Source organism: Ailuropoda melanoleuca, chromosome 4 (assembly GCF_002007445.2).
Source record: "Ailuropoda melanoleuca isolate Jingjing chromosome 4, ASM200744v2, whole genome shotgun sequence".
Classification (NCBI taxonomy): Eukaryota; Metazoa; Chordata; class Mammalia; order Carnivora; family Ursidae; genus Ailuropoda; species Ailuropoda melanoleuca.
This window is the reverse complement of record NC_048221.1, coordinates 33,793,333-33,817,526: the sequence shown is the minus strand read 5'-3', so window position 1 is coordinate 33,817,526 and position 24,194 is coordinate 33,793,333. Positions and strand designations below refer to the sequence as shown.

The window sequence follows — 24,194 nt, the reverse complement described above, 5'->3', positions numbered from 1 at the left end:
GGATTCCAGGAGTAGGTGTGCGTGTGGGGCCCTAGCAGGTGATGCTCACTTCCCAGCAGAGCTGTAGAGATCTTACGTATTTAGAGAGCTTTTCTTTTCTTGCTTACATTTTTTTCTTGGCTGTTAAGCCACCCTGTACATATTCCCTTGGGGTACATTTTATTGTTGACTATTAACAGCTCAATGGCACAGTTTATTTACTTGATAAAGCAGAATAATGTGACTTTTGAGGTAAGTGTGAGGCCATTGCTTACAACTGGCTCATTGTAGCTTTGTGGAAGTTAAACGTTGCCTTCTGCCAGGGCTGCAGACCTACATTTTTACTTATTAACCATCTTTTCAGGCTTGTCTTCATGTTGCTTGTGTTCTTCTTTCAGACAGACTGGGAGGCCACATGGGGATTCAGACTTATTGAGCCTATCTTTCATTATGCTGTAAATAAGGTTTGCAAGTCACCTTCTAGATGGTCCTTCCTTAGTTTTCCTTTGCAGCTAATAAACCAGATGAAGCCATTTCAGTGCTGAGAAGCTCGTTTTCACCTAACAAGCTATCATTTGTCATTTATAATAGACAGGGCCCAAGATAATAAAGCATTTGGCTTATTTTCCTTTTTCTGCCTTTACCTTGGGTGTAGATCCAGACAGTTAATGAGCAATAATTTCAGATTCTTAGGTGTTAGCCATCTCCCAAAAAGAACCAGAGAAAGGAGTATCTGATAATACTCATTAAAATGGCTTGAGCTGAGAGTGTTCACAATTTTTTTTTCTTTTATTTCATTATTTAACTCAGGACCGTGGGTATGTTGTAGAGAAAGGAAAACTAAACAAACAATTAACCTTCCAGTTCTAGAAGGTTCAGATGAATGGACTTTCTCAAATTCAAGCTGGGCTGGTCAAAATGGGATGTTGTTATTAGTCTCACTAGGAAATGATGATTCACTCAACTCATGGTATATGGAGGAGAATTTATTTACAAAGAGATACATAGTGGAGTTATGGTAGAGAGTACAGGAACCATAAGAGAAGGTGCAGGGACTGGGAGCTAGCAGCCTGGGACATCTTAGATCCCCAAACCAAAAGGAAGAGAGAAGGGGGTGGTTACTTAACGAGAATAAGAAGTCTGTAATGAAGGCTTTCTTAAGATGATCACAGACGTTTTGTGGAAGGACACACGCACTCAAGACAGCCTCACTGGGAGGGACCTGGAGGAACGAGAAAACCCTGACTGCAGGTCTGTCTTCACCTGCAGAGGCTTCCCAGATGCCAGACAGAAAGGGGCCCCTTCCTTTGGTCCCTAGAGTCAGCCTTTTAGGACCCAGCGGAGCAAAGTGAAAAAGGGTGGGGTGGGGTCAGGAGAGGCACAGGGATCTGTAACACAGATGAGTCCCAAATGACCTCTTTGTGATAGTTGGTTGAACATGTGCCTCAAGGCATAGAATATTCAATATTTGGGAATCCTTTTGTAAAGAAAGTCAAGCAACTGGAGAACTCCATGGACATCCACAAAAGGTTAACCATGGGTAGAAGAGGGTGTGGCCAACCAGTGATTTAGACCACTTTGAGGTGAAAAGAGTTTTGTTACATTTCATTCCTAGCAGGCTGTGGTGGGTAATCTGCTCCAGACAGGGTATTCTGACATTTGCTGGACTGCTAAATAAATGAATCAGACTTCCACACAACAGATTACAGCAAGGTCAGACAGTGATATCAGTAATTTTAGAATATTGTTTCTAGCTCAGGATGTTTCTTGGGGACAGTGATATCGGACGCTCTTAGGAGTTGAAAAATGAATTCCATAGATTCCTCTCCCTCTGATATTAAATACTACAGGGCATCAGTTCTGCCCAGGCAATTTAGAAGAGCCCTAATTCAAATGGGATGTTGATTTTTATAATTACAGGTGTTTTAATGGGTAACTTTCTTGGAGGTTTTTTGTTTCATTTTGTTTTGCTTGATTTAACTAGAACTTAAACTTTTGATGCTAAGAAGTATTATCTTCAGTGACTGTTTTGTGTTTAAGATCCTGGGTGTGAAGTTTGGGGTTGAGGTCCTTTTCCTGGGATGAACAAACGGTGGGAATTTAGAAAATAAACTAGAAGAAAGTACTTACAGAGAAAATTTTTGGCAGTAAACTGATTTTCACAAATATATTGAAAAAGATCTGTTATGAGAAGAAACAAATGTATGTGTTTTTAAAATGTGTTTTATTTTACTTAAAAATGGTAACAATTTTTATATAAAAATTTTAATATAAATTTTAGTACATAATAAATAGCTTGTAACTTATTAAGATCTTAGTTGGAAGCTTATATTTTGACTTTTCCCAGTTACATATTTATCCATTAGTGGTTTCGATATAAATTTTTGTCAATCCTTTGTTTCTCCAGAAAACTAAATAATCAAATAGGTTTATCTGAACAGATGTATGAAGCGTCACAGAATCATTATATGCCACCTTCATCTTACACTAGACTTGTTATTTACAGAAACAGTGGGTTTTGCTATTAACTAAATTTATCTTCATTTCTCTATGGTGTGAAGTGTGAAGCTGTGTGGTCCTAAGTTTTGGCTCTGTCTGCTTAGCTAATTTTTTTTTTTAATTGATGTCAGTCATGAATACAGGCAAAGAAATCACCCATGGAAGCATTTTTCCCCTTTCTTGTAGGAACCAGTTACCCTGTGAAGACTATTATGTTGCAACAATAGATAGACATCCTGTTTATAGATTAATAAATGGGTCTTTTACCAAGTTGCCAATTTTATGGGTATTCTCTATATTAACTCTGTAACAAATGATGATGGAGTATACATATTCACATTCATCAAGGTGGCATAAGTCTGAAATGATTGGACAAAATACTACTCAGAAAGAATGTGCCAATAAATCTTCTTAATCTGCATCAGTGTAGCTCCCGTTGCAAATAATATATAGATATTACCTTATGTGCAATGAGTATCCTGCCTTGAAAGCAGTTATCTGTTAAGCTGGGAAAGCAGTTTTGTAACCAAAATATTTCTTAATAGTCAATTCTGATAGCTGATTTCTTAAGTGAGAATTACATGCCTCTTTTTTTTTTTTTTAAGCCTCTTGATGCTTCCTGGTGAACCAGTAAGACCAAAATCTCCTTGCTCGTTTTTATTTTTTTTTTCTTTTAGTTTCAGATAGCTCTGTGGCCAAATTACACATCATAGAAGTTTTTGCAAGAGCTATTTTGAACACATGACACTCAAAAAGAACCTTACATTTGCCATTCTAGGTGTCCAAGTGGTTTTTGTAATCTTAACAATGGTTCTGATTCTCAGTTCAAAAGGATGTGGGAAATGTCTCTGCAAAGGATAAAAAATATGTCCGTGCTGTTCCCTTAAATATGTGTGTTCTTCAGTCCTTTTAACTTCTTGTCTCCTGTGCCTGCTTATAATGCCAACCAATATTTCCATCTTTAGAATTTTTTTTTCCTTTTCTTGTTTCCTGTTGATAGCTGACTTAACCCCAGCCACAGTGTTTACTAGCAAGTGGGGAACCATTTGTATTGATGACAATCCTTGGACTGGCCTTGGCATTCATGATTGTTGTTCTTGATTACAAAAGCCTTCCAGTTTTGCAGACACTTACTTATAAAAATAATCCAAATAGTGACATGATTGGTATCTTTGAGAAGAACCCTAGGTCCCTGTGCCATCCAAACTCTCAATACACCAATTCCTAAGCTCACTGGCAATCAAATTTCCATCCCTTTGACTTTTGTAGAAAATGACTAAAATAGGATGTTGCAAGTTAGAACACAGATTGTTTGCTAAAGCTCTCATAAGCCAGAATCCATACTGTTTGATCGGATGACTTCTTTCATAAAACATTACATAGGCCTAGTGCTTCTCAGGACACACATTGGAAAGCTTTCACTTTCTAACAGGGGCTCATCTGGGGAGGAAATATGGCTTTATAATTTCTATGGTGCAGTATTCATAGTATTTTTCTAACCCCTTAAAATAACCAGGGCACCTGGGTAGCTCATTCGGTTAAACATCCAACTCTTGATTTCGACTCAGGTCATGCATGATCTCAGGGTTGTGAGATGGAGCCCCACGTCTTAAGTTTCTCTCTCTCCCTCTCCCTGCCCCCACTCTCCCTCTCTCTCAAATAAATAAATTAAAATAAAATAAAATAACCAGTTTTCATAATGGAAGGTGCCTTTGTCCTACCTAGTGCTGGAAGTCGATACTCATTTTTTTTTTTTGGTTTTTATACACTTAAACATACATAATTAATGAAATTGTAGTGATTATGCTGGATGTGAATTAGGTTTCCTTACTGTTTAATATTTTCTTTATAAAGGAATGGCAATGTTGACATTCAGTTCTAATTATCAAAATTTGTGTGATATGACTCCAAAATTAGGCAAACATAGAACACACCCGATTTGAGTCGTCCCTCCACTGCCACGGCAGGCGCTGCTTATAGGTGGCAGATCTCTCCCATTGAACCAGGTCATGGCCCTAACCTTGTTCTCAACACACTACTCCAAATAGCCCCACAGAGTTACTATACCTTCCAGTGAACATTCCATCACCTAATACTAATACAACAATGATGTCTCAAGTGATATAATCCTCCATTAGAGTTTTACTGATCATCGTTAGAAATAGTAAGTATTTCTGTATTCTAATAATAATAATAACAGTGGCAAAGGGATAAATTTCAGCACGATGGAAATGAGCAAGAGGGCTTATCAGTCTGCAGAGAGGGGTCTTGCAGAGACATCTGTTCTATTCCAGAACAGACTCTAGGGTTTGAGGGCCAGGATCCACTCTTACACTGTATATCATCATCACTATATAATCCCATCTAAGTAAGGAATGCAAACCACAAGCTCTGGACAACTCTTTTTTTATCAGTAAACAGGAAACATTGGGTGGTACAGAACCGAAACTCATTGGTCCACAAACCTCTAAAAGATATCTTACCTCTGATGCATTTTAATGGGGCACTGAGATTTGAAAGCAAGACATATGTGGGCACTAGAATATAGAACTCAGAAATGTGCCCTTGAAATTTAGAATAGAAGCAAAGTGGAGATGGGGCTTTTGACTAATCACGGAAGTCACTGATTATAAAGAGATAGCTAGAGGGAGGAGAAAGACCATGGACTTTGAAGTCAGAATAGCTTGGTCCAATTCAAGGCTCTATCGCTTCCCAGCTCTGTGCCCTTGAACAAGTTATCTTAAGCTCTTTGAGCCTCAGCTTCCTTACTAAGGGAGGTTGTAGTACATAATTACTAGCACCTGGGAAAATTAACATGCAATGCGTGTTAATCCTCCATACCATTTTACTTATTTTAGTGAGAAGATTGCAGGATATAACTAGAGAAGGAATTCAGGAAGAAGAGAATAGATCAAGGACAAATTAGACACATTTCCCTCAGTTCATTCTGGCTGTTCTCAGAGCTCACGCCTAATGGAAACTTGGCTCTCCATCCAAATATTGTTCATCCGTGTGTGTTACTTCCATGCTATCAGTTTTGGAATAACCGATTGCAGAGTTGGAATAAAATGGCTGGGCTTATCTCGATTGAGTAATTACAAATGCCAAAATATTTGATATGAAGGGTGATGTTTAAGATACTTCCTTTTGATTCTGAGATGATTCAGGCTGAATTGTGTGAACTCACTAAGAAATGGAAGAAATTAAGAGGGCAGAGTGAGAGGGTGAGTTCTTCAAGAAATACTCTTGTTCTCATATCATTCCTAGCGATTTGGAGGGTGTGTCATTTGCTTTAACCCAGCGACCCTAATGCTTGAATTCACACAAAAGAAAATAATTTCAAATTTCGAGAACAAACCAAAAGTAGAAAACCAAGCCAGAGCAGCTCATCCCAGTTAAACTGAGCTGTCGGCTTATTTGTAAGTTTACAACAAAACCGAATATTGAATTCCTCACCTGAGTCACTTCCTTATTGACTGAAGCCATTTAGACTCCCCTCTCATTTAGCAGAGTATTTTTATTAAAGCCAGGCATACAAACATCAATTATCCAAGCTGCATCTAATTTCCTTCACCATTTATTTTCCTTCGTTGGCTGCCAATGGATTAGAAGACATGATTAGAATTCAGCAGGAAAATAAAAACAAAAAGAGAAAAGCATTTTAACAAAAACAGATGCTTAACCAAGAACAACAACATTCAGAATTAAAATAACTTGTGATTTAAAAAATGCCCTTATCTCACCTAATGTAAACATGCTTGCTTGATTTTTCTCAGCATTGTCTACTGTAATGGGACCAAGTTAGCACGCTGAGTTAGAACAGGCAGAGGCAAAACCCAGTAGCTGCACTGTGCTTAATGTATATACTGCAATATGTTTTAAACGCAGTACAATACTTAACCATTTGCAATAACAGTTACAGAATGGCTTGCTTATTGGTGAAGTCTTATTTGTTTGCTTCCAGCCAACATTAGGGAGAGAAAGAGAATAAAGAAAAGGCATTCAAGACATCTTATGAACTTGTGAAAGGTACAGACTTGTTTCAGAGAAATGATATTAAAGTTGGCATGGACACATTCATTTAATCAGCCACTACTACAGTGGTGGCAAGAACATGGTGCAAAGGAAGAGAACTTAAAATATGAAAAGTTCTATCAGAGAGATTTCAAATGAGGCAAAAACAGTGGAGTGGTGGTTGCAGTGAACTTGAGCCTAACCATGAATTAAATCATGTCTTCGTCAGGAAGTGGCAAACTATGGCTTATGGGCCAAATCTGGCCCACTTGTTATTATAAATAAAGTTTTATTGCAACACAGCCACACCTATTCATTTACATAATGTCTGTGATAGCTTTCATGCCGCAATGGCAGAGTCGAGTAGTTGGGACACAGCCTGGTCCACAAAGCCTAAAATACTTATTGATGATCTCTTAAGAGAATGTTTGCCAGCCCCTGTGTGTATGGTATGTGTCAGTGGCACCCCTAAGATTGCCCACCTATTATGGTATGGTGAAACGGACCTTGGTTTGAACTGTGACTTCTTCTTAACAGCGAGGAGAACCTAAACTCTGTGAAACTCAGTCAATTCATAAAATCGAGGTCATTAAACTCATCTTATAAACTTAATGTAAATATACTATGGATGCTGAATGAATGATAGTTCCCTTCCCAACATCCCTGAAGGCTGTGCAGGTGTCTTAAAACCAGAGGCTTCTCAGTCTCCTTCTCATGGTGTTTATTCTGTGAAGACTGCGTCATTTGGGCCCAGCCAGGGGTGATCCATCTCATTTCCCACCACTCCACTTCTCAAGCTCCGGGTATCAGATACTCTGGGTTCTATTCGGTTTCTCACATCCACCAAGTTATTTTCTGGCCCTCTGTCTTTGCCTATGATATCCTCTTGTCTGGAGGTAGTTACTCTTCATCCCTTTCTTAATTTTCATAGTCTATTCCTGACTGTCCTTCAGATTCAAGGTTAAATGTCAGTGTCTATGAGAGGCCCTCCCTGACAACTCAGTGTGACATGGGTGCTGTTCTGTGATCTCCGAGTACCTTCTATTTCCCTCTGCTTGATAACTCTTAACTACTGTTTGCAATTTTAGATATAAATAGAGAACATTTTTGTCTGTCTTTTCTTTAAATATCTTTTGCCAGCTTAGTTACTGGCTACACTCAATGGTTAGAAAAGTGCCCAGCAAAGAGTAGGCCCTCAAAAGTTTATTTTGAATAAATGACTCACTTTCATTGAGCAACCTGGCAATATTTGCATTTCATTAAAAGTAGCCAGGATAGGGGCACCTGGGGTCTCAGTTGGCTAAGTGTCTGTCTTCTGCTCAGGTCATGGTCCCAGGGTTCTGGATGGAGTCCTGAATTGGGCTCCCTGCTCAGCGGGGAGCCTGTTTCTACCTCTCCCTCTGCTGCTCCCCCTGCTTGTGGGCAGGCTCGCTCGCTCTCTCTTTGTCAAATAAAATAAATAAAATCTTTTTTAAAAAAGTATTCAGGATAATGTTGAAGAAAACTGAGTTTTTTATCCTGATGACATGCTGGCTGCATTATTGGTAAAGGTTGTGTGAATCTCTCTGAACCTGCCCTTTCTCTTCTGTAAATGGGTTAGGCAGTCTCTGCGTCCCATGCTTGTGGGAGTGCATGGGGAAAGTAGTAAGCACAGTACCTATTGTGGGTCCTCAGTAGGTTTGCTGGCTCCGAAAGATACCTGACAGTAGATGAAGCGGTAGCCCCAGGGATTCTCTAGGTCTTTAGTGCCTTCAGTGTCCATATCTGTAAAGTGAGAAAAATAATTATGCTCACCTCCTATACTCCTCATTTGTTAAACACGTCAATACATGTAAAATAATTAGAATCCTGTCTACCATCTGCTAAATGCCTGAGAAACATTAACTATTGTTGTTTGTAACTATTATTGCTCTCGATTTCTTATGGACGCTTTTCCCAGAAAAGTACACATTCAAACAGCATTTTATAAGTAGTTGCAGAGAACTCACAATTCCACTGAAACTCCTACCCTTACCGTACATACATACGCTATGTGTTATCCTTTACCATTATCTGCCTTTGAGGCCAAATCCTAAAGGAGAGTTTGGTCAAAGGACTTACCTAAAATTATCCAAAAATATTATTGTGTGTGTGAGTTGAATCTGTCTGGGGTTCCCTAATGTTCATCAGATAATCAAAGAGATGATGTTGCCAAGAAGGGTTTTAGTAGTGATTCTGATGGTTGGTTGGTTGATTTGGAGTTGAAAGGAGCTTGATAAACACCAAAGGCTATTGCTTTTCTTCTTTCAAAGTCCATTCTTTACTTTAAATTGTGAACTAAAATCTGCAGCCAGAGTATATTTTGCAAAGCCAAACACACACAGACATTTGAAAAACCTGTATTTGGCTTGTCCGATCACCTGCACAGCTGCCAGCAGCCGCCGCAGACCTCGCTGCGGGAGTCGCCGTCTGGGGGCTGGGGGCCTGTGTGGTGTTTCTGGCACCAGATCTGCCTCACTGGATGATCTTTAACTTTCCTGAAACTGTAAATAGCAGCCCCTGTAATTCTCACCTGAGAATTTGGAAAAGCCTGTTCATAAAAGCACTTAGGAATCTTCCAGGAAAGTCTCTTGATACCTAAATAGACCTAACCACTGACTTTTTTTTCTTTCTTTTTCTTTTTAAATATTCTCTTTGCCAGGAAAACAAAACAAAGAGACTACTTAAAGTTGCTATTGGTATTGTCATAGAACAACAGTTAGTGATTGTGATAATGAACGGACATGTGAGGCACACATCGAAAGTTGGACGTGCTTTATAAATGCTAAGTAATAATACTGATGTCACGAGGCTTTCATTTTCATACTGTCTTAATTTCATTCTCAGTTTGAGATTGTAGATTACAGTCATTAATTATAGAAATTGGCCCAGAGTGAAACCTTAAATCAGATTTCCACTAAAGTGCATGACTGCAGCAAATTACTTTATAGTGGAAGAAAATGGCATCATCCCTGCTGGAGTGGGGTCTTCCCTCCAGCCCGGGTGGTGATTTTCCTCTCTGTGCTCTGTGGCCCAGCAGGTGTTCTAAACAATCCCCTTTCCCTGAGCTGAGCAGCCTGTGAGTACTGCTGTGTCATGTTCTCATAGAAGTCCTAACTGCGTTGTTAGTATTGGTTAAACTCTCTTTCTCCTCCTTTCTTCCACACTGCTTTCCCTCTCTCTCCCTTTTGCATTCTCAGCCTCTCTCTCTCTCTCTTTCTCTCTCTCTTCCCCTCCCTCTCTCCCTTTCTCCCTCCCTCTCTTATGCGCTCACGTGGACTGTATTTCTCAGCTCATATTTGCTCATGTGCTCGTTCTTTCTCTCTGTCCCTCCCTGCCTCTCCTAGAACTGCCCCTCTCTTGCCCCCTCCAAGGGAGGCTACTTTCAACTCCTGCCTTCGCCCAGCTCTGAAAAGAGAAGGACTAAGCAAAAGGAGCCAAGTTCTCATCCCTGGCCTTTGGCATCTGCAGCTGTGTGACCCATAACATCTTGGGCTACTTCCCCATTTAGTCCGTAGGTCCCAAAAGAACTAAGTTGGGTACCTGCTCTGCCTTCATCCTGGCTGCTCTCTGCTACCTGACTTCCTACTCTTTCTCTTTCTTTGTTGACCAGAACATCACCTCTCACATGGTAACAGTCTGCATCGCTGGCCCTGCCCTGGTCTTAGTTCTGTTAAGGCATCAGTAGACCTTAGATTGTAATCGCCATTTTACTGGTCTGGCTCTCAAACTAGTCTTTGACTTCTTTGAGAACAGTGATGATATCTTATTCATCTCCATATCCTAAGCCCTTCACTCTGTACCAGGTACAAGGAGGATGGTCATTAAGCATCTACTGAAATTAATTTAATTCATTCACTCTTGAAACCACTGTTCATTAGATGACTATGCCATGTTGTGGATTGTGCTAGCTGCCGCTGGACAAACTACATGGTCCTGTTGTGGGGGGTGGGGTGGATGCACAAAGGCGACCCCCACAAGGGAATTGCCTACTGGGGATGGGGATGCAGGGTGAGAGGTGAATAAACTCTAAGGGAGAACAACAATCCATTTCTCAGTGAGTCTAACAAAGGCAACTAATCATTCCTCCGCTGCTGGAAGAAAGGGCTTTTCCTTGGGTTCAGCGCCAGTGCACACGGTTGGCTTATGGTTAGGTACAAGTTGTTAAATGAAGAGTATCTATTTTTAATGCCAGATGCTCATTCACTGCTGTGAGATACCGACATGCGAGAGCCTCGTGGGAGCTGAGCACCACCAAATCCAGAGCTCACATTTGACACTAACTGCAGGGAAGAGCATTGAGTCATGTTGGTCATGGGCCTCTTCCCTTCTTCTTGCTCCCCTACTCCTGCCTATTTAGGTGAATTCACATAAGTTTGTCGTGTGAGTTCTAACGGCCCTGTAAAGATGAATGAGACCGAGCCATTCACCCTAACTTGATGAGGCAGGAAAAGCTCACCAAAAATTGTTGACATCTAAGAATGTACAGGTTGAAACGTGGCAGAGATGTACAGGGGGCCATGTGCACCTTGCGAGAAATAGAAAAGCCTGCTGCTTCTGCACAAACCTGAGTGAGCCTCAGCAGTCCCTGAGTTTCTCTCTTGGACCCCATGGAGTCATTATTGCTCTTGAGTGTTTTTTATTCCATTGTTTTGGCAAGTTCCTCTCCATCCCACAGCTATTTGGAAACTACTGCGGTACCAAGCCTCAGTGCTAACAGCATTTAATAGCTGTCATTAGAAAGCAAGCTTCTGCTTACCAGTCAGCCTGCTGTGAATGGTAATGGAAGTTTTCTGTTTGGGGAGTGGTCCCAATCTCTAATTGGCTTGAAAAATATTGCTCATTTATTTTATTCTTAAGACGTTACCTTTTTATTGTGCTTCACTAAGTGTGTGCCTCTCTTCTGTTCTAATTCAGAATAGCCGTAGTGTACTGAAAGAGGTTTTCTTATTTCTTACATGTTGTTTCAGTAACTTGTCCACTCTCGTTGTTGCTCGTTGAAATAAACACATGTATAAATATCCATGCAGTTCTTTACAGGCATGTACTAAGCATTTCGTGTGTATTATCTCATTCAGGCCTTTCAACAGCCTTACAGCCTATGTACTGTTACTCCCGCCTTTTAGATAAGGAAGCCATGTTCAGGACAGGGTGCGTAACTTGCCCAGGATTCCGGTGCTAGTATCTGGCAAGAATGAACAATAAGAGTGGACTTTGCGCCTCACCACGGCAACGTGTTAGCTGTATACCCTCGGAGCATGTCGTGCAAACTCTCTGTGTAGCTTTAGCAGCCACAGAGGGCTAATTTTCCCTGGACTTACTGAATAGGGTTCAGGCAAGAAGCAAAATTTAAAATAAGGGTCCATGGGGCACCTGGGTGGCAGAGCGGTTAAGCGTCTGCCTTCACGCTCAGGGCGTGATCCTGGCGTTATGGGATCGAGCCCCACATCAGGCTCTTCCGTTGTGAGCCTGCTTCTTCCTCTCCCACTTCCCCTGCTTGTGTTCCCTCTCTCGTTGGCTGTATCTATCTCTGTCGAATAAATAAATAAAATCTTTAAAATAAAATAAAATAAAATAAAATGGGTCCATGTAATGGGTTCTTTCTGAAACAGTTAAGCGCAGAACAAATGTAAAGCATTCTTTTCTGGTATTTTTTTTTTAAAGATTAATTTGCGGGTGGGAGGGCAGCAGAGAGAGAGACTTTTCAAACAGACTCCCCATGGAGCATGGAGCCCCACGCCAGACTCGATCTCACAACCCTGAGATCATGACCTGAGCTGAAACAACCAAGAGTCGGGTGCTTAACTAGCTGATCCCCTCAGGTGTCCCTTCACATTTGTTTTGTGTAGTTAATTTAGCATACCAAAATAACAGGATTTTAAAATGGCATGCGACACACACATATATGCTTTAGTGTACCCTAATTTAATTGTGGTGCCATCGTTGGAATTTTGATGCCTCCAGCTTGATGGATAGCCATTTTCTGTGGGTGTTATCAATTAATCTAGGTAATGAATTTTCTTCATTATCTTGTTCTTCATGTTAATTATACAGGATTTTCTTATAACTATTTATCAAGTCAGGACAAATCTCTCTCTTTTTTTTTTTTTTTTTGGCCCACATGCCTTTGAATATGGAAAATGTATAAACAGGTTAACATGATGGGTTTAAATTTACATTTCTGAAAAATTCCAGTCACTGGCTTAACATTCCTCAGATCCTTACTTGTGGCATGAGCTTGTATCTCAATCTTTTAGGGCTCATTTTTTTTTTCAATCAAAAATGTTGTTATCTAAGATAATTAAACTATTTCTGGTTTTTGAGGATATACCTCTAGCATATAAAAGAGGTATTATGGAAGCATGAAAAAGCTTGAATCTTTACTAAAACAAAACAAATAATCACTAAGTTCCTTCTTTTGAAATATTTCCTAAGACACCATAACAGATAAAGATTTAAGTATAAAGCCTGGGGGAGAGAAGGAAATAAGCACATAAAATTTTAAATGACACTACTCATAAAGGAGCAGGTCTAGACAACAATATAAGAAATGTAATAAATGAGTGGTGATTGATTTCATGTTGAGTTCAGAGAATTGAATGATGGGAGAATATGAGTTAATACAGTAATGATATATATTGCTATTTACTAATTCAGTATTCAGTTTTAACTTTTTTAACGTTTTGCGGCCTTTTATCCCATATTTTATATTCTGTGGTTAAAAACGACAACAACAACAACAACGTCTTATTCTAATTGTCTCTTTTGCTTATTTTTGAGAATGTCAGCCAACAGCGTTTTGATGGGCACCTTTCTATTTTTTATTTCAGGTGGAAGCCATCCTTGTTAATATTTTTGGTGGAATTGTCAACTGTGCCATCATTGCCAATGGGATCACCAAAGCCTGTCGGGAGCTGGAACTCAAGGTGCCCCTGGTAGTCCGGCTGGAAGGTGAGTCATGGTAGATTTCCACAGTGACCAAGACCAGGTACACAGCGTGTCTTGCACGTACGGACTTCCTGAGACAACATAAAGAAACACTGGGTTAAGTAGGGTGAAATAGATACTCTACAGAAATACCTCTCTGAGTCTCTAACAGGCTAGTAAGGACTGCCTCTCTCCAAAAATAGCATAGGTTATGATTCTCCAAATTTTCCAGACTCATTCCAGGGTGGAGCCCTTCTATTTTGAATCACTTCATGAGGTTAGTGCTTTGAAACACTCTTGAGAAATCCTACTCCAAGATTTATTCATCATGGGAGAGCAATGGCAGTCAAACCATTTGGTCTTAGGACTCCTTTACTTGAGGACCCCAAAGAGCTCAGGTTTATTTGGGGTTATAACTGTCAGTATTAATTGATTACATAATTAAATTATTGCATTAATTAATTTGGTAACAGTTATAATAACTACTTGGAACTTTTAAAATACTTCAACAATAATTTTATGTTGTATATTTTATTGTAAATATATATTGTATATTTTATGAAAAATAACTTTAAAAAATTTTTGGGAGACTATCAGCACTGTTTTACATTTTTGTAAATCCCTTTATTTACTAGCTAGCTTAATATTTGCTTCTGCATTATATCTGTTGCAATATGTTGTTTTGGTTGAAGTGTGTGAGGAAAATACAGCTTCATGGAGATATCTATTTGAAAATGGGAGGGGTTTTTAATAACCATTTCATATAATTGTGAATTTTCTTCATTGGTACTAAAGTTAATAAGTAGTAGTTTCTTTTTAAAGATTAGTATGTGAAATCTGAAACTATTTCAGTGGACTTTTCATACTCTGTTATATTAAAATCCATTGATCTGTCTTGCATATTAAATAGATTTTATATGTGTATGGTTTGCAGTACCATGCAAATGGGAAATATTGGATTATGGAGATCTTGCAAAGGTTGGCACATTTCAACACACAATATCAAAACGTTCACATTTTTTCATATCACACCTTTCTCGTCAGCAAAATTTCTAAATATTGGGATGCTGTCAAGGTGGTAGATGCAACTTTTCCAGAAATCTAATTTTCACTTTAAATAAAGTATAAATTTTATCATCAGCCACACAACGGTCAGCTGTTTTCCTCCAAGTGACAGTCTCGCTTCACTCATTTTGGAGAAAACGAGTACCACATTCCTAAATCAGGATAACCACAGTGTGTCCATCATTCTTCCAAGAAAATACAATGTTCTGTAGAGAAGTGGGTGGATTCACTTGCCACTCAGTTCCACAAATGCATTTTTTTACAACAACCATTGTAGTTCAGGGGGCAGCAGACTTGTTTTACGTGTACTTGCCACTCAGTCACTCAGAATATTCAAAAGACCTGTGCTCAGGAGTTGAGTTTTAATAAAATTAATATTCCTTTACTGTTCATCAAGGACATTCTTGCCACCTGCAAGTGACAACTACTTATTGCAGGTTGGGTGGTGCTGAAAATACAGTGGCCATTCGTACAGCTTGGTGCCACGCCTTTGAGTCCGCAGTAACATGCCAGTTATTTTACCCACCCTTGCTTTTGCTGCATCGGTGCAACTGCCTGCAGAGTATTGTTGTTGTTGTTATTATTATTATTATAAAAATAGTTTTTATGTCAGGGACTTCCCCCAGGGTTCTGTGGACCACACTTTGAAAACCACGGTAGTAGGGAAGCAAAAACAGGCACTCCAGTGTGAGAACCTGTCCACCTGCTCAACAAGTTCAGATTACCCTGACCAAGCAGCCCCAGGAGCAGACTTCTGCAGTGCTGTTCTTGGGACAGCTCAGTTTCTCCAACTTCTGGGCCGGTGCCGTAATTCCCTAGGGACCAGGAATATTTTGACCTTGCTGTATATCCCTGTCTTTTGAGGTCAAGATTCCCAAATAGCTGCAGTCTCTTTTGTTGTGTTTTGTTTTGTGTTTGCCTCTTTCTTTCTGTTTCTTTTTTTCCCTCACTCTCTGCAACTCTCCTTTCTCTCTGAGACTCCCTGCCTCACAAATTAGGTCTGCACCATATGGACTTGAAAGAAATATGATCACAAAGAAAAATGGAAATAGCTGGAGCACCCATTGGCAAAGTTTAATATGGACATTAAAACGTACGAATGAATTAAATCATCTTAAAAATGTAAATGTGACATAATTGATCCCTATAAAAATAATTTCAATAAAAGGAAAATTACTGGCAAGGCTGCAATGAAAAAATTGATCAAGAAGTTAGTGGGTTCATCAGTGTACATATAATTCTGATTAAAATGTGAATGTCACAGTGTTTTCAGGGCCCAAATGACCAGTAACCCTGAGGTTCTAAAAGTCAGCTCTGCTTGTGTTCTTCAAGGGGAGCAAGTGTCTATAAGCAGATTAGATTCGTGTCTGTTGCTTAGAAATGACTAGAAATGAGTGTACACTTTGGAGGACTCATTTTTTTCTCGTGATCTCGTGTGCCTGAGTGGTCAGCAGAGGCCCATAATTATCAGCTGTACGTACATTATTAGAAAAGAAAGTTACCCCACTGTACTTTTCTACTTCACTTAAAAAAAAAAAAGGAGCCCTTCTTTTATTTTCACACTGCACTTATATTCCAGAAGTATTAAATGACCCCCTCATTTATCTGTACTGTGTGTATCTGGATAATACACATGCTGAACTCTGCAAAATACCACATCTGACATTTTCTCCCCTAATAATCGCTGTTGCCTGCCTCGGAGGTCTATCTGAGGTACTAGGAAGAAGCTTTGAAATTTCTCAGTTTGTTAGACAATCAGATTTGCATCTTTTAAGTTAATGTACTTCTAAAATAGATGTTTGTGTTTTTTAAATTTATTAATTAACATAATAAATACTGTGTGCGGGTCATTGAGCTTTAGACATTACGTAGGATGTATAGAAATAGAAAAAGCCATGCCAGTTACTAGATAAATGGGGAAATACAACAAAAGGAAAAATGAACAATACAAGATAACAGATCCAAAATGTTGACAGGTATTGGCCCTAATAGACTCTGCTNAGCTTTAGACATTACGTAGGATGTATAGAAATAGAAAAAGCCACACCAGTTACTAGATAAATGGGGAAATACAAAAAAGGAAAAATGAACAATACAAGATAACAGATCCAAAATGTTGACAGGTATTGGCCCTAATAGACTCTGCTCCTGTCTTAGTAGCGGTAGCCATCGGGGCATCCCAGAGAGCCACTAGCATGGCTTGTGGAGTCTTTGCAAATATCGATACCTTGCAATGTCCACCATGCAATGTACCATGGAGAATTGAATGTGATGATTTGAGATGAACTCAAAAAGGATACTGTCCCCCCCAAATTTATGTAGACTAAAAATATCCATGGTGACCTCGTTACCACTCCTCTCCTTCACTGGAATGGCCCTGTCCCATAATAAGCATCAAGAGCCTTTTATCAAGAGAGCAAAAGCAGAAAAGCTTTCGACGTTTCTGGAGTCCTAGCTGGTGTTCTTTTCTTCCTCTTGTAGGAATTAGTCTCTTTTGTGAAAAATGTCTCTCACACTCAACATGGTTTGTACCAAGGTCAGTAATACCCATATGTGATTTCTGGGAAACCAACAGCCCCACACCGAATCAGACCTGTCCCCACATTGTGTTGGTACAAGAGAAAGGTGAAGAATTCTGCTTTAACTCTGCTGTTGGCACTAATCAGAGATAACAAAATGAAGAAAATCAGTGATGGTATTACCCATAAAGGCCCTGTAAAAGGAACTAAATAAAAACCAAGTCAGTGCTCTTTATGCTAAGGGAATGCAGACTTCTGTAAAATGTGTCCCTGAAGCTGAGTGCCTGTGTAGCTCAGCCCACTTTCTTTGGCATAGTCTTCTTTTTAAGCTTACTCAACATTGACTACTATAATTATAGCACATTTAGAGATGTGAGTTAGCAGAGAAATATTATAAAAGGAGCGTTTCCAAGATGAGCATGGAAATAAGTAAGATTTGAATCATTGGAAAGGAAAGGGGAGGGAATTTGGTAAAGGATCAGAAGCAAGGCATCCGATCTATTCCATACTTGGCAGTTGGTCCGGGATCATAATAGTGGTAAAACCTGAAACCTAGGACCTGGGTAGATCAGAAGGCTGTCCTGGAGAGAGTAATGACTTTGCAGCAACATATTATGGCTATAAAACAAAGTGGGAAAATCAATGTCGGTAGCCAGAGTCTACAACATTAGATAGAATCTAAAAACCCAGGCAGGATTGCCACATAAGAGGTAACAGTAGAGTAGACAACAGCAGAGATAAGAAAGGAAATAGGAAAAAGGGGGACATTGGGTTTTAAATCTAATGACCGGGAGAATGAAGGATGGCATGGTTGACGGACTTGAGAAAGTCGGAAGTGGGAACTAGCTAGAGAGAATGGGAGAGTATTAGGCTGGGGTACAGTCATCCTTAGTCGAGATGAACCTGTAACGTCAGACAGGACACATGTGCAGGTTGAGATGGAGCAATTCAGGGAGCGATCCAAGAAAAAATGTGATAGAAAAATGGGCACATCAACCCATTTTGAAGTCCCCCAGTAATCCACACTCAGGTCTTGCTGCCTTGGAAATTGTTCTCCTGGAGTACAGCGTAGTTAAAAGGAGAAACCAACCCAAACCAAAATCTCCTGTCACAGGAAGTCTGGCGCTCAGTGCTTCCTGTGGGGAACAGTTGCTAACTACCAGGACCTTTTGAGGAATTTCTCTTATACTCAATATAAATTTTTCATTAGCTTTCTCTGGGTTAGAACACAAATTCTCCTCCCACAAATTTCTGTGCATTCAGCCATAGTTTACCCAACTTTAAAACACGATATGGATCCTTTTTTTCTGAACAAACAACTCATCGTCTGTGCTGACAGGAAAACAAAGTGGTATATGAAGAGGGAGGAACATTTTGGACAATTCTAGTGGTAGTTGCTATTTAACTTGATTTAACACTGTACTTTCTGTTTTAACTGATGAATTTTCAATTGTATTTATTCATATTAATATTCAGAGTGGTTCACATTCCCAGAATGTGCACCATCGTCCAGCTAGCAAAAGGGAGATGGGAAAAGGTGTCCATGATCCCAGCATCTGTGATAAAGCTTCATGACACATAAAAACAAAAGTGTGGCAGAAAAATTTTATATGGGGTCTGAATTACAATAATAAATAATTAATATTGCTAAAATTTGTTAACTTGCTAAGTTTCAGATACTCTGACACATGGCTGTGTAGTCTAAACAAATGTCAGATTTTTAATGGCCGAGATAACAGGCATTTCAAAAGCCAATAACTGGTTTTGTTAGTTGTATCTACTTCCTATAAATAAAGAAGTTAGTCTCTCTTGCTTGTTAGACGGCCATTTGGAAGATCCAAGATCCTTGCCATAATTCTAATTAATCTGTGACCCGTATTTTCGACAGTCTGTTGCCACACGCAGTGTATTAGAAATGGTTTGATGAGGAAAGTTTTAGTCAATCAATCAGACTTGATTTAGTGGGATTTTGTGGACAAATCTTTGTTATCAGCTGTATAGTAAGCACCAGCTGTTTTACCAGTGGGTAAAGAAAGGATTACCCTCCTCTTTGAAGATGGTAATTTTATAATTACATGTATTTACTTGCCTTATCACAACAGAACTCACCAGCTGAGACACAGGATTATTTTTGTTTAAAAGACTCCTAGGTAAGTCGAGCAATTGCATTTGGGGGGGCAGTTTAGTTCTTGTACACAGTTGCTTCTGGCATGAATAAAAAACAAATAATCTGAGATGTGTGTTTTTTTTTCTCATTGACGTGTATATATACTTGGCACAAAAGTTACGTAGATGGTTAATTTAGCCCTACCCATGATACTGTTTAAAAACATACACTTATTAACACCTTTGTGTACTCGCTGTGCAAAGATGTTTTAACCAAAGCTTTGGGTTTTGTATGGGCAGTTTTAGTGTTCTAGATCAGGCCTGCCAATATCTTTAGAGAATTTTTTTTAAAAAATTCTTTTTTCCTTCTTGTCCCATTTAAATCTGCAGCAAACTTTTTTTTTTTTTTTTTAGAGATTTTATTCATTTATTTGACAGAGAGAGAGAGCGTAAGCAGGCAGAGTGAGAGGGAAAAGCAAGGCTCTCCACTGAGCAGGGAGCCTGATGTGGGGCTCGATCCAAGGACCCTGGGATCATAACCTGAGCCAAAGGCAGACGCTCAACCCACTGAGCTATGCAGGAGCCCCTGCAGCAGACTTCTCTATCTCAAATAAGTCTGAAAAGGAATTTGCTTTTCTCTCAGGTGCTTGTTATGATTCCAAGTTAAACTATAAATAATAATGAGCCTAGATGATTGGTAGATTGGATCCTTTTTCTCTTAGCCAAATCTTTCCAGTTTGATTTTTCCGTACAGTACCAAAAGGTTTGTTTCAGCAACATAAACATTTTGCTTCTCTTTTGACAAATATCTTTCGAAACAAGAGTCCCTTATGGTTCCCTTCCTTATCCTTGTCAATCCCTCTAAATGTGCCCTTAACTCTCTTTACAGTTGTTGAGGACATAAATGTCTCTAAGTCAGAAACTTTATATCCTGTTTCTTTCACTTCCTCGAAAGAGGCACTGGCACCTCTTCTGCGTGGACAGGTTCTTTTTGTTGCTCTCTGCAGTACTGACGAATTGGAGCCCCAGCCAGAGCAATGCACGTCAAGTGTCTTTCTTAGCACAGACACAGTAAAGTTGCTACATGATGTTTTGGTCTGCTCCACTGGAAAAGAAACCTCAAAGAAGATTAAAGTGTTCCGATTGTTTTCAGCTGCGTCTCACACACTTGGTGGCTGTCCATTCTGCGAGTCTTCCGTTACCTGAGGGTGTGAGACCGAGTGGAGGGCAGCAATTACTAACTCCCGTCAAAAAGGTAGTCTTGGCAGACTGCTGTGGCTGACTAGCTGGAAAGGTTTTCGTTCAGGATACTTGAGCCCTAGGTTTGCTGCTTCCCTTCAGAGTCAACAGAGAATAAGGGGCTGCTGGCTGAGTGGTGGCATGATCCTGGGCAGAGAGAGTGTGGGTGCCCCGCAGCACCAGGGGGCTGGCTCTGTGTCCCTTAACACCCCCTGGCCTCTGCACATTTCCCAGGGTTTGCTCTGTACCGAGTTTTTCATCTTCTCTTCCTTGCTCAGTCCCTGTTCCCTTTTAAGGCAAGGTGGACCTGTTCCCCCACCTCCACCCCCAGCCTCTCCGAGCAGGCCTTTCCCTGCTCTCCACTCCTTGGTTACTTCTGCAGTCGGTGGAAACATGGCTCCAGGAGAAGGGGCCAGATCCTCTTGGCCAGTGTGTGTCTCTTTTCCTCTTTCTGTTTGATCCTCATTGTCCTTTCTGTCCCCGTTTTCTGCACACTGCATTCCTTATCTTGCTTTCTGCCTCACTAGCGCCCACTCACCTTCCTCATCTCCTTCTTCCTTCACTGTCCCCTGTGGATGCACCTTTTCTGGGACTGATTTCACTTCCTGTGGATGTCTGTCACCTCTCCTCTCTTCAGTCACTGGCATCTTCTCCCTGAGTACCCTTCCTAGTGTTTAATTCATCATCACCGGGTTAAACCAGAGGACACGTTGGAGACAATCCTGCTCTGTCATCGAGCCTGAAATCCTCTCATTGTCTAGATCGATAAACTCTTCTGAATGTTTAAACTTTGCTGCACTTAAACATTACACTAAGTCTCATAGGACCTAACCTAAAGTTTTAGGGTAGTGAAAGCTTTTTTAGATCGAATATTTAAGTTTCCAGACAAATCCGCTAGATGTGGCACTTTGAATTTTCATTTTACTTCTAGATGGTTCACATGAGTAACTGGAATGTTTGCCATGTTGGACATCTGCTGCCTGACACAAGAAAAAGCTACCCAGCATTCCTTAGGAAGGGAGTCATCCAACCAGTCCATGTTGTTGGGGTCTTTCAGGGGATCCAGTGGCTCCTTCCCCATCTGGGGAGCCTGGTGAGAAATATGACAGAGGTCTAAGAGACCAAAATATCATTTTCATTACTGATGAAGAAGGTGAGGGATATACCTTATTGTATACAGACAGTGATCTTTCTTACTCTGAACCCCAGACATACCCAGTCACGGGCACCACGGACCCAGAAGGGTAGTATGGGCTCCCTGTGAGAGCACAGTCCAAAGGAAAGGCAGCGGAAGTGGGTGGGTACACATGCCATCTGTTTCCTTTCAAACATTTCCAGTCAGAGAAGTGTCTCCACGGCCAGCACAGAGCCAGTGGTAGTCAGAGATGAGACTGGGAGTATTACGCTCTGCGTGGAAGGAAGCACCCCTCTAGTGCACATCCACGTGATTAGTCTGCACTGGGCATGGGCTGCCTTTCGGTCAGGTGGCCACTTCAGTCTAGCCAGTGGTCCTTCCTTCAAAAACAGGGGCCTGAAGTTGTTTCCGTGGGGCACTTGTAATAAGGAGGGGTTTTAGAGCATGGGCAGTCTGGGGAGTGGCACATCTGAGTCCTGCACATCACAACACCACCGTCTGCTTCGTGGGTATTTTCTGAGTGGTGAGTCAGTTCATTTCTGCATGCCTTAGTTTCCTTGTATAACACTGGAAAGTTCTATTTGATTTGCCACCAAAGAGGGAGAGAGAACACATTGCTATCAGGAAAGGGACACCCTCGTAGATTCTGTCTGTCCTATTTTAGAGGTGGCAGGTGGGTCCTGTTAATAAGACTCTCCCAGAGAGTACCACCTTGCGGCTGCCCAAAGGCAGAGCTATCCAGGAGGAAAGATTCCACGAGAATGTTCGAGAACAGGCAAGACAAATAGCTTTCATTTCCTGCCACCTTCTCACTCAGTGGCTGCCTGAGTGCACTGCCAGGAAAGATGTTGAGACTTTACCCCAGCTCAGTGGCAAAAAGCTCTGTGGTCATTGTCTTCCACAGATGTGGGAACAGAGAGTGGGAGGGCTAGAGCCAAGCGCCAGCCACTGTGATCCTGGAACTCCAGCTGCCTGCTGCATCAGAAGCAGGAGGTGGGGGCTGCCAGCTGAAAAGGCATTAGATGAGGCTGGGTTCTTAACCCCCCCACCCAAGGCACAGGGCCAAAAATGTGGATTGTATAGAGCAAAGGTCTTCAGACTTTTTCTGTAAATAGCCAAATTTTAGGCTTTGTGGGCCATGTATTCCCTGCTGCAGTCACTCACCTTTGCAGCGCAGAAGCAGTGGAGACAATATAGAAAGGAATGGGCATGGCTCTGCCACGATAAATCTTCGTTCCAAAGACAGACAGTGGGGCATAAGCTGTAGCCTGGTGTGGGTAGAAAAGAGGTCAGCAGCAAGACCTAGAATTCTGGAAACTCCCCAGGGTCTCTGAGTCTAAGGCCCCCTCCATCCTTAGCTCTGTCTGAACGGTTTTGTAAAAGTCAAGAAAGGTATGGGCGCTATTAAACATCTAACTTTTCAAGGAACAGATTAGCAGTGAGAGCTCAGTCATTGCCCCACGCAGGTACAGAATGATGGGCAGTGATGCGCTGATGTCCCATATCGGAAGCCGTGGAGTTCTAGAGTCAGGATTACAGACTAAAGTCTCACACTGCCAAAATTACCTCTGAAGATCCCTGAAATCATCCATGTGTTAGAATATACATGGATTACAAGCCATGAGGTAGACTGAAGGAAGGCATGAAAGGAAAGTCCTTGCAGATGTTTAGGCATATAGAACATCCTTTCTTTACAAGAATGGTCCTCTTCCTAGTGGGTGTAGAATTGTAGGGCATTCTTGCTTGCCAGAAGATTTGTTGTGTTCTAGTTTAATAGTAAGACTCCCATACCAACATAATATATATGTTGCTTTTTTTAGGGGTTAACATAGTCGAAAGCAAAAGCGTAAGCCCTCAATGGATATATGTTAGACTTGGTCCTCAGCCTTGCCTGCCTGAGCCTAAGTCCATGCACACCATCCTTACAACCCGGCCTTCAGCTTCCTGCCAGTACAGGTGGTGGCTCCAGCCCGCATCCTGAGAATCCCTGTCACACTCACACCTTCAGCAGTGGTTTCTTCTTACCATGGCAGAAGAAATTACCGAGGAATATAGGGGTACACGGGATATAGTCCCGTAGGATAGCTTATGTCATTCTTAATTTTTCTAAAATGTGAGGGACACAAGGCATTTCTGGAAGATACCATCCAACTACAGTACCTTCCCAAGGTCACTCAACTTCTTGGTGACCAAACCAGGTGTAAAGTCTGTTTTCTCATCTGTGAAATGGGAATAAACCTATGGCGGTCTCATGGGGTTGTTGTAAGAAGCAGATGAATTATTAATTCACCTAGACAGGCCCTGGGTCAGTAAATGTTAGCTGCCATCCTTACCTGAGCTCTTGTTCCTAACTCGACCGAGATGGGGTCTCTGGGGGCTGGCGGCAGTGTGCCAAGCAAGGTGTGAGATACCGGGTGCACGTCGTCTCAAACAAGGGGAGACTGCTGAGGCAGCGGGACTTTACCTTGGATTTTCAATGAATTATTCCATTTTTAACAGTACAATAACAAGACAAAAGAGATGTGATAAGTTATCTAAATTTACATGTCACCAAGAAAATGGACCTCTTCTATCTGCTTGTCACTTGAAAGGAGAATAATGAAAGGATCAAGGGCAAAAGGACAGAGACCATTTTTGGAGGAATCTGCTGCTTTGTAGAATTTGGTTTCTTTTCCAATGACCTCCTCCCCCCC

General features: G+C 40.9%; 1 protein-coding gene across 2 annotated transcripts in view; it reads left to right on the top strand.

The window, feature by feature from the left end:
• Positions 1-24,194, top strand: part of SUCLG2 (succinate-CoA ligase GDP-forming subunit beta) — a 280,881-nt gene that overhangs the window by 238,010 nt on the left and 18,677 nt on the right. For both annotated transcript variants that reach the window (XM_034658624.1, XM_034658625.1), the window contains one exon: positions 13,341-13,461. In XM_034658624.1, coding sequence (XP_034514515.1) covers positions 13,341-13,461 — 121 coding nt within the window. The remainder of the gene's footprint in view (positions 1-13,340; positions 13,462-24,194) is intronic.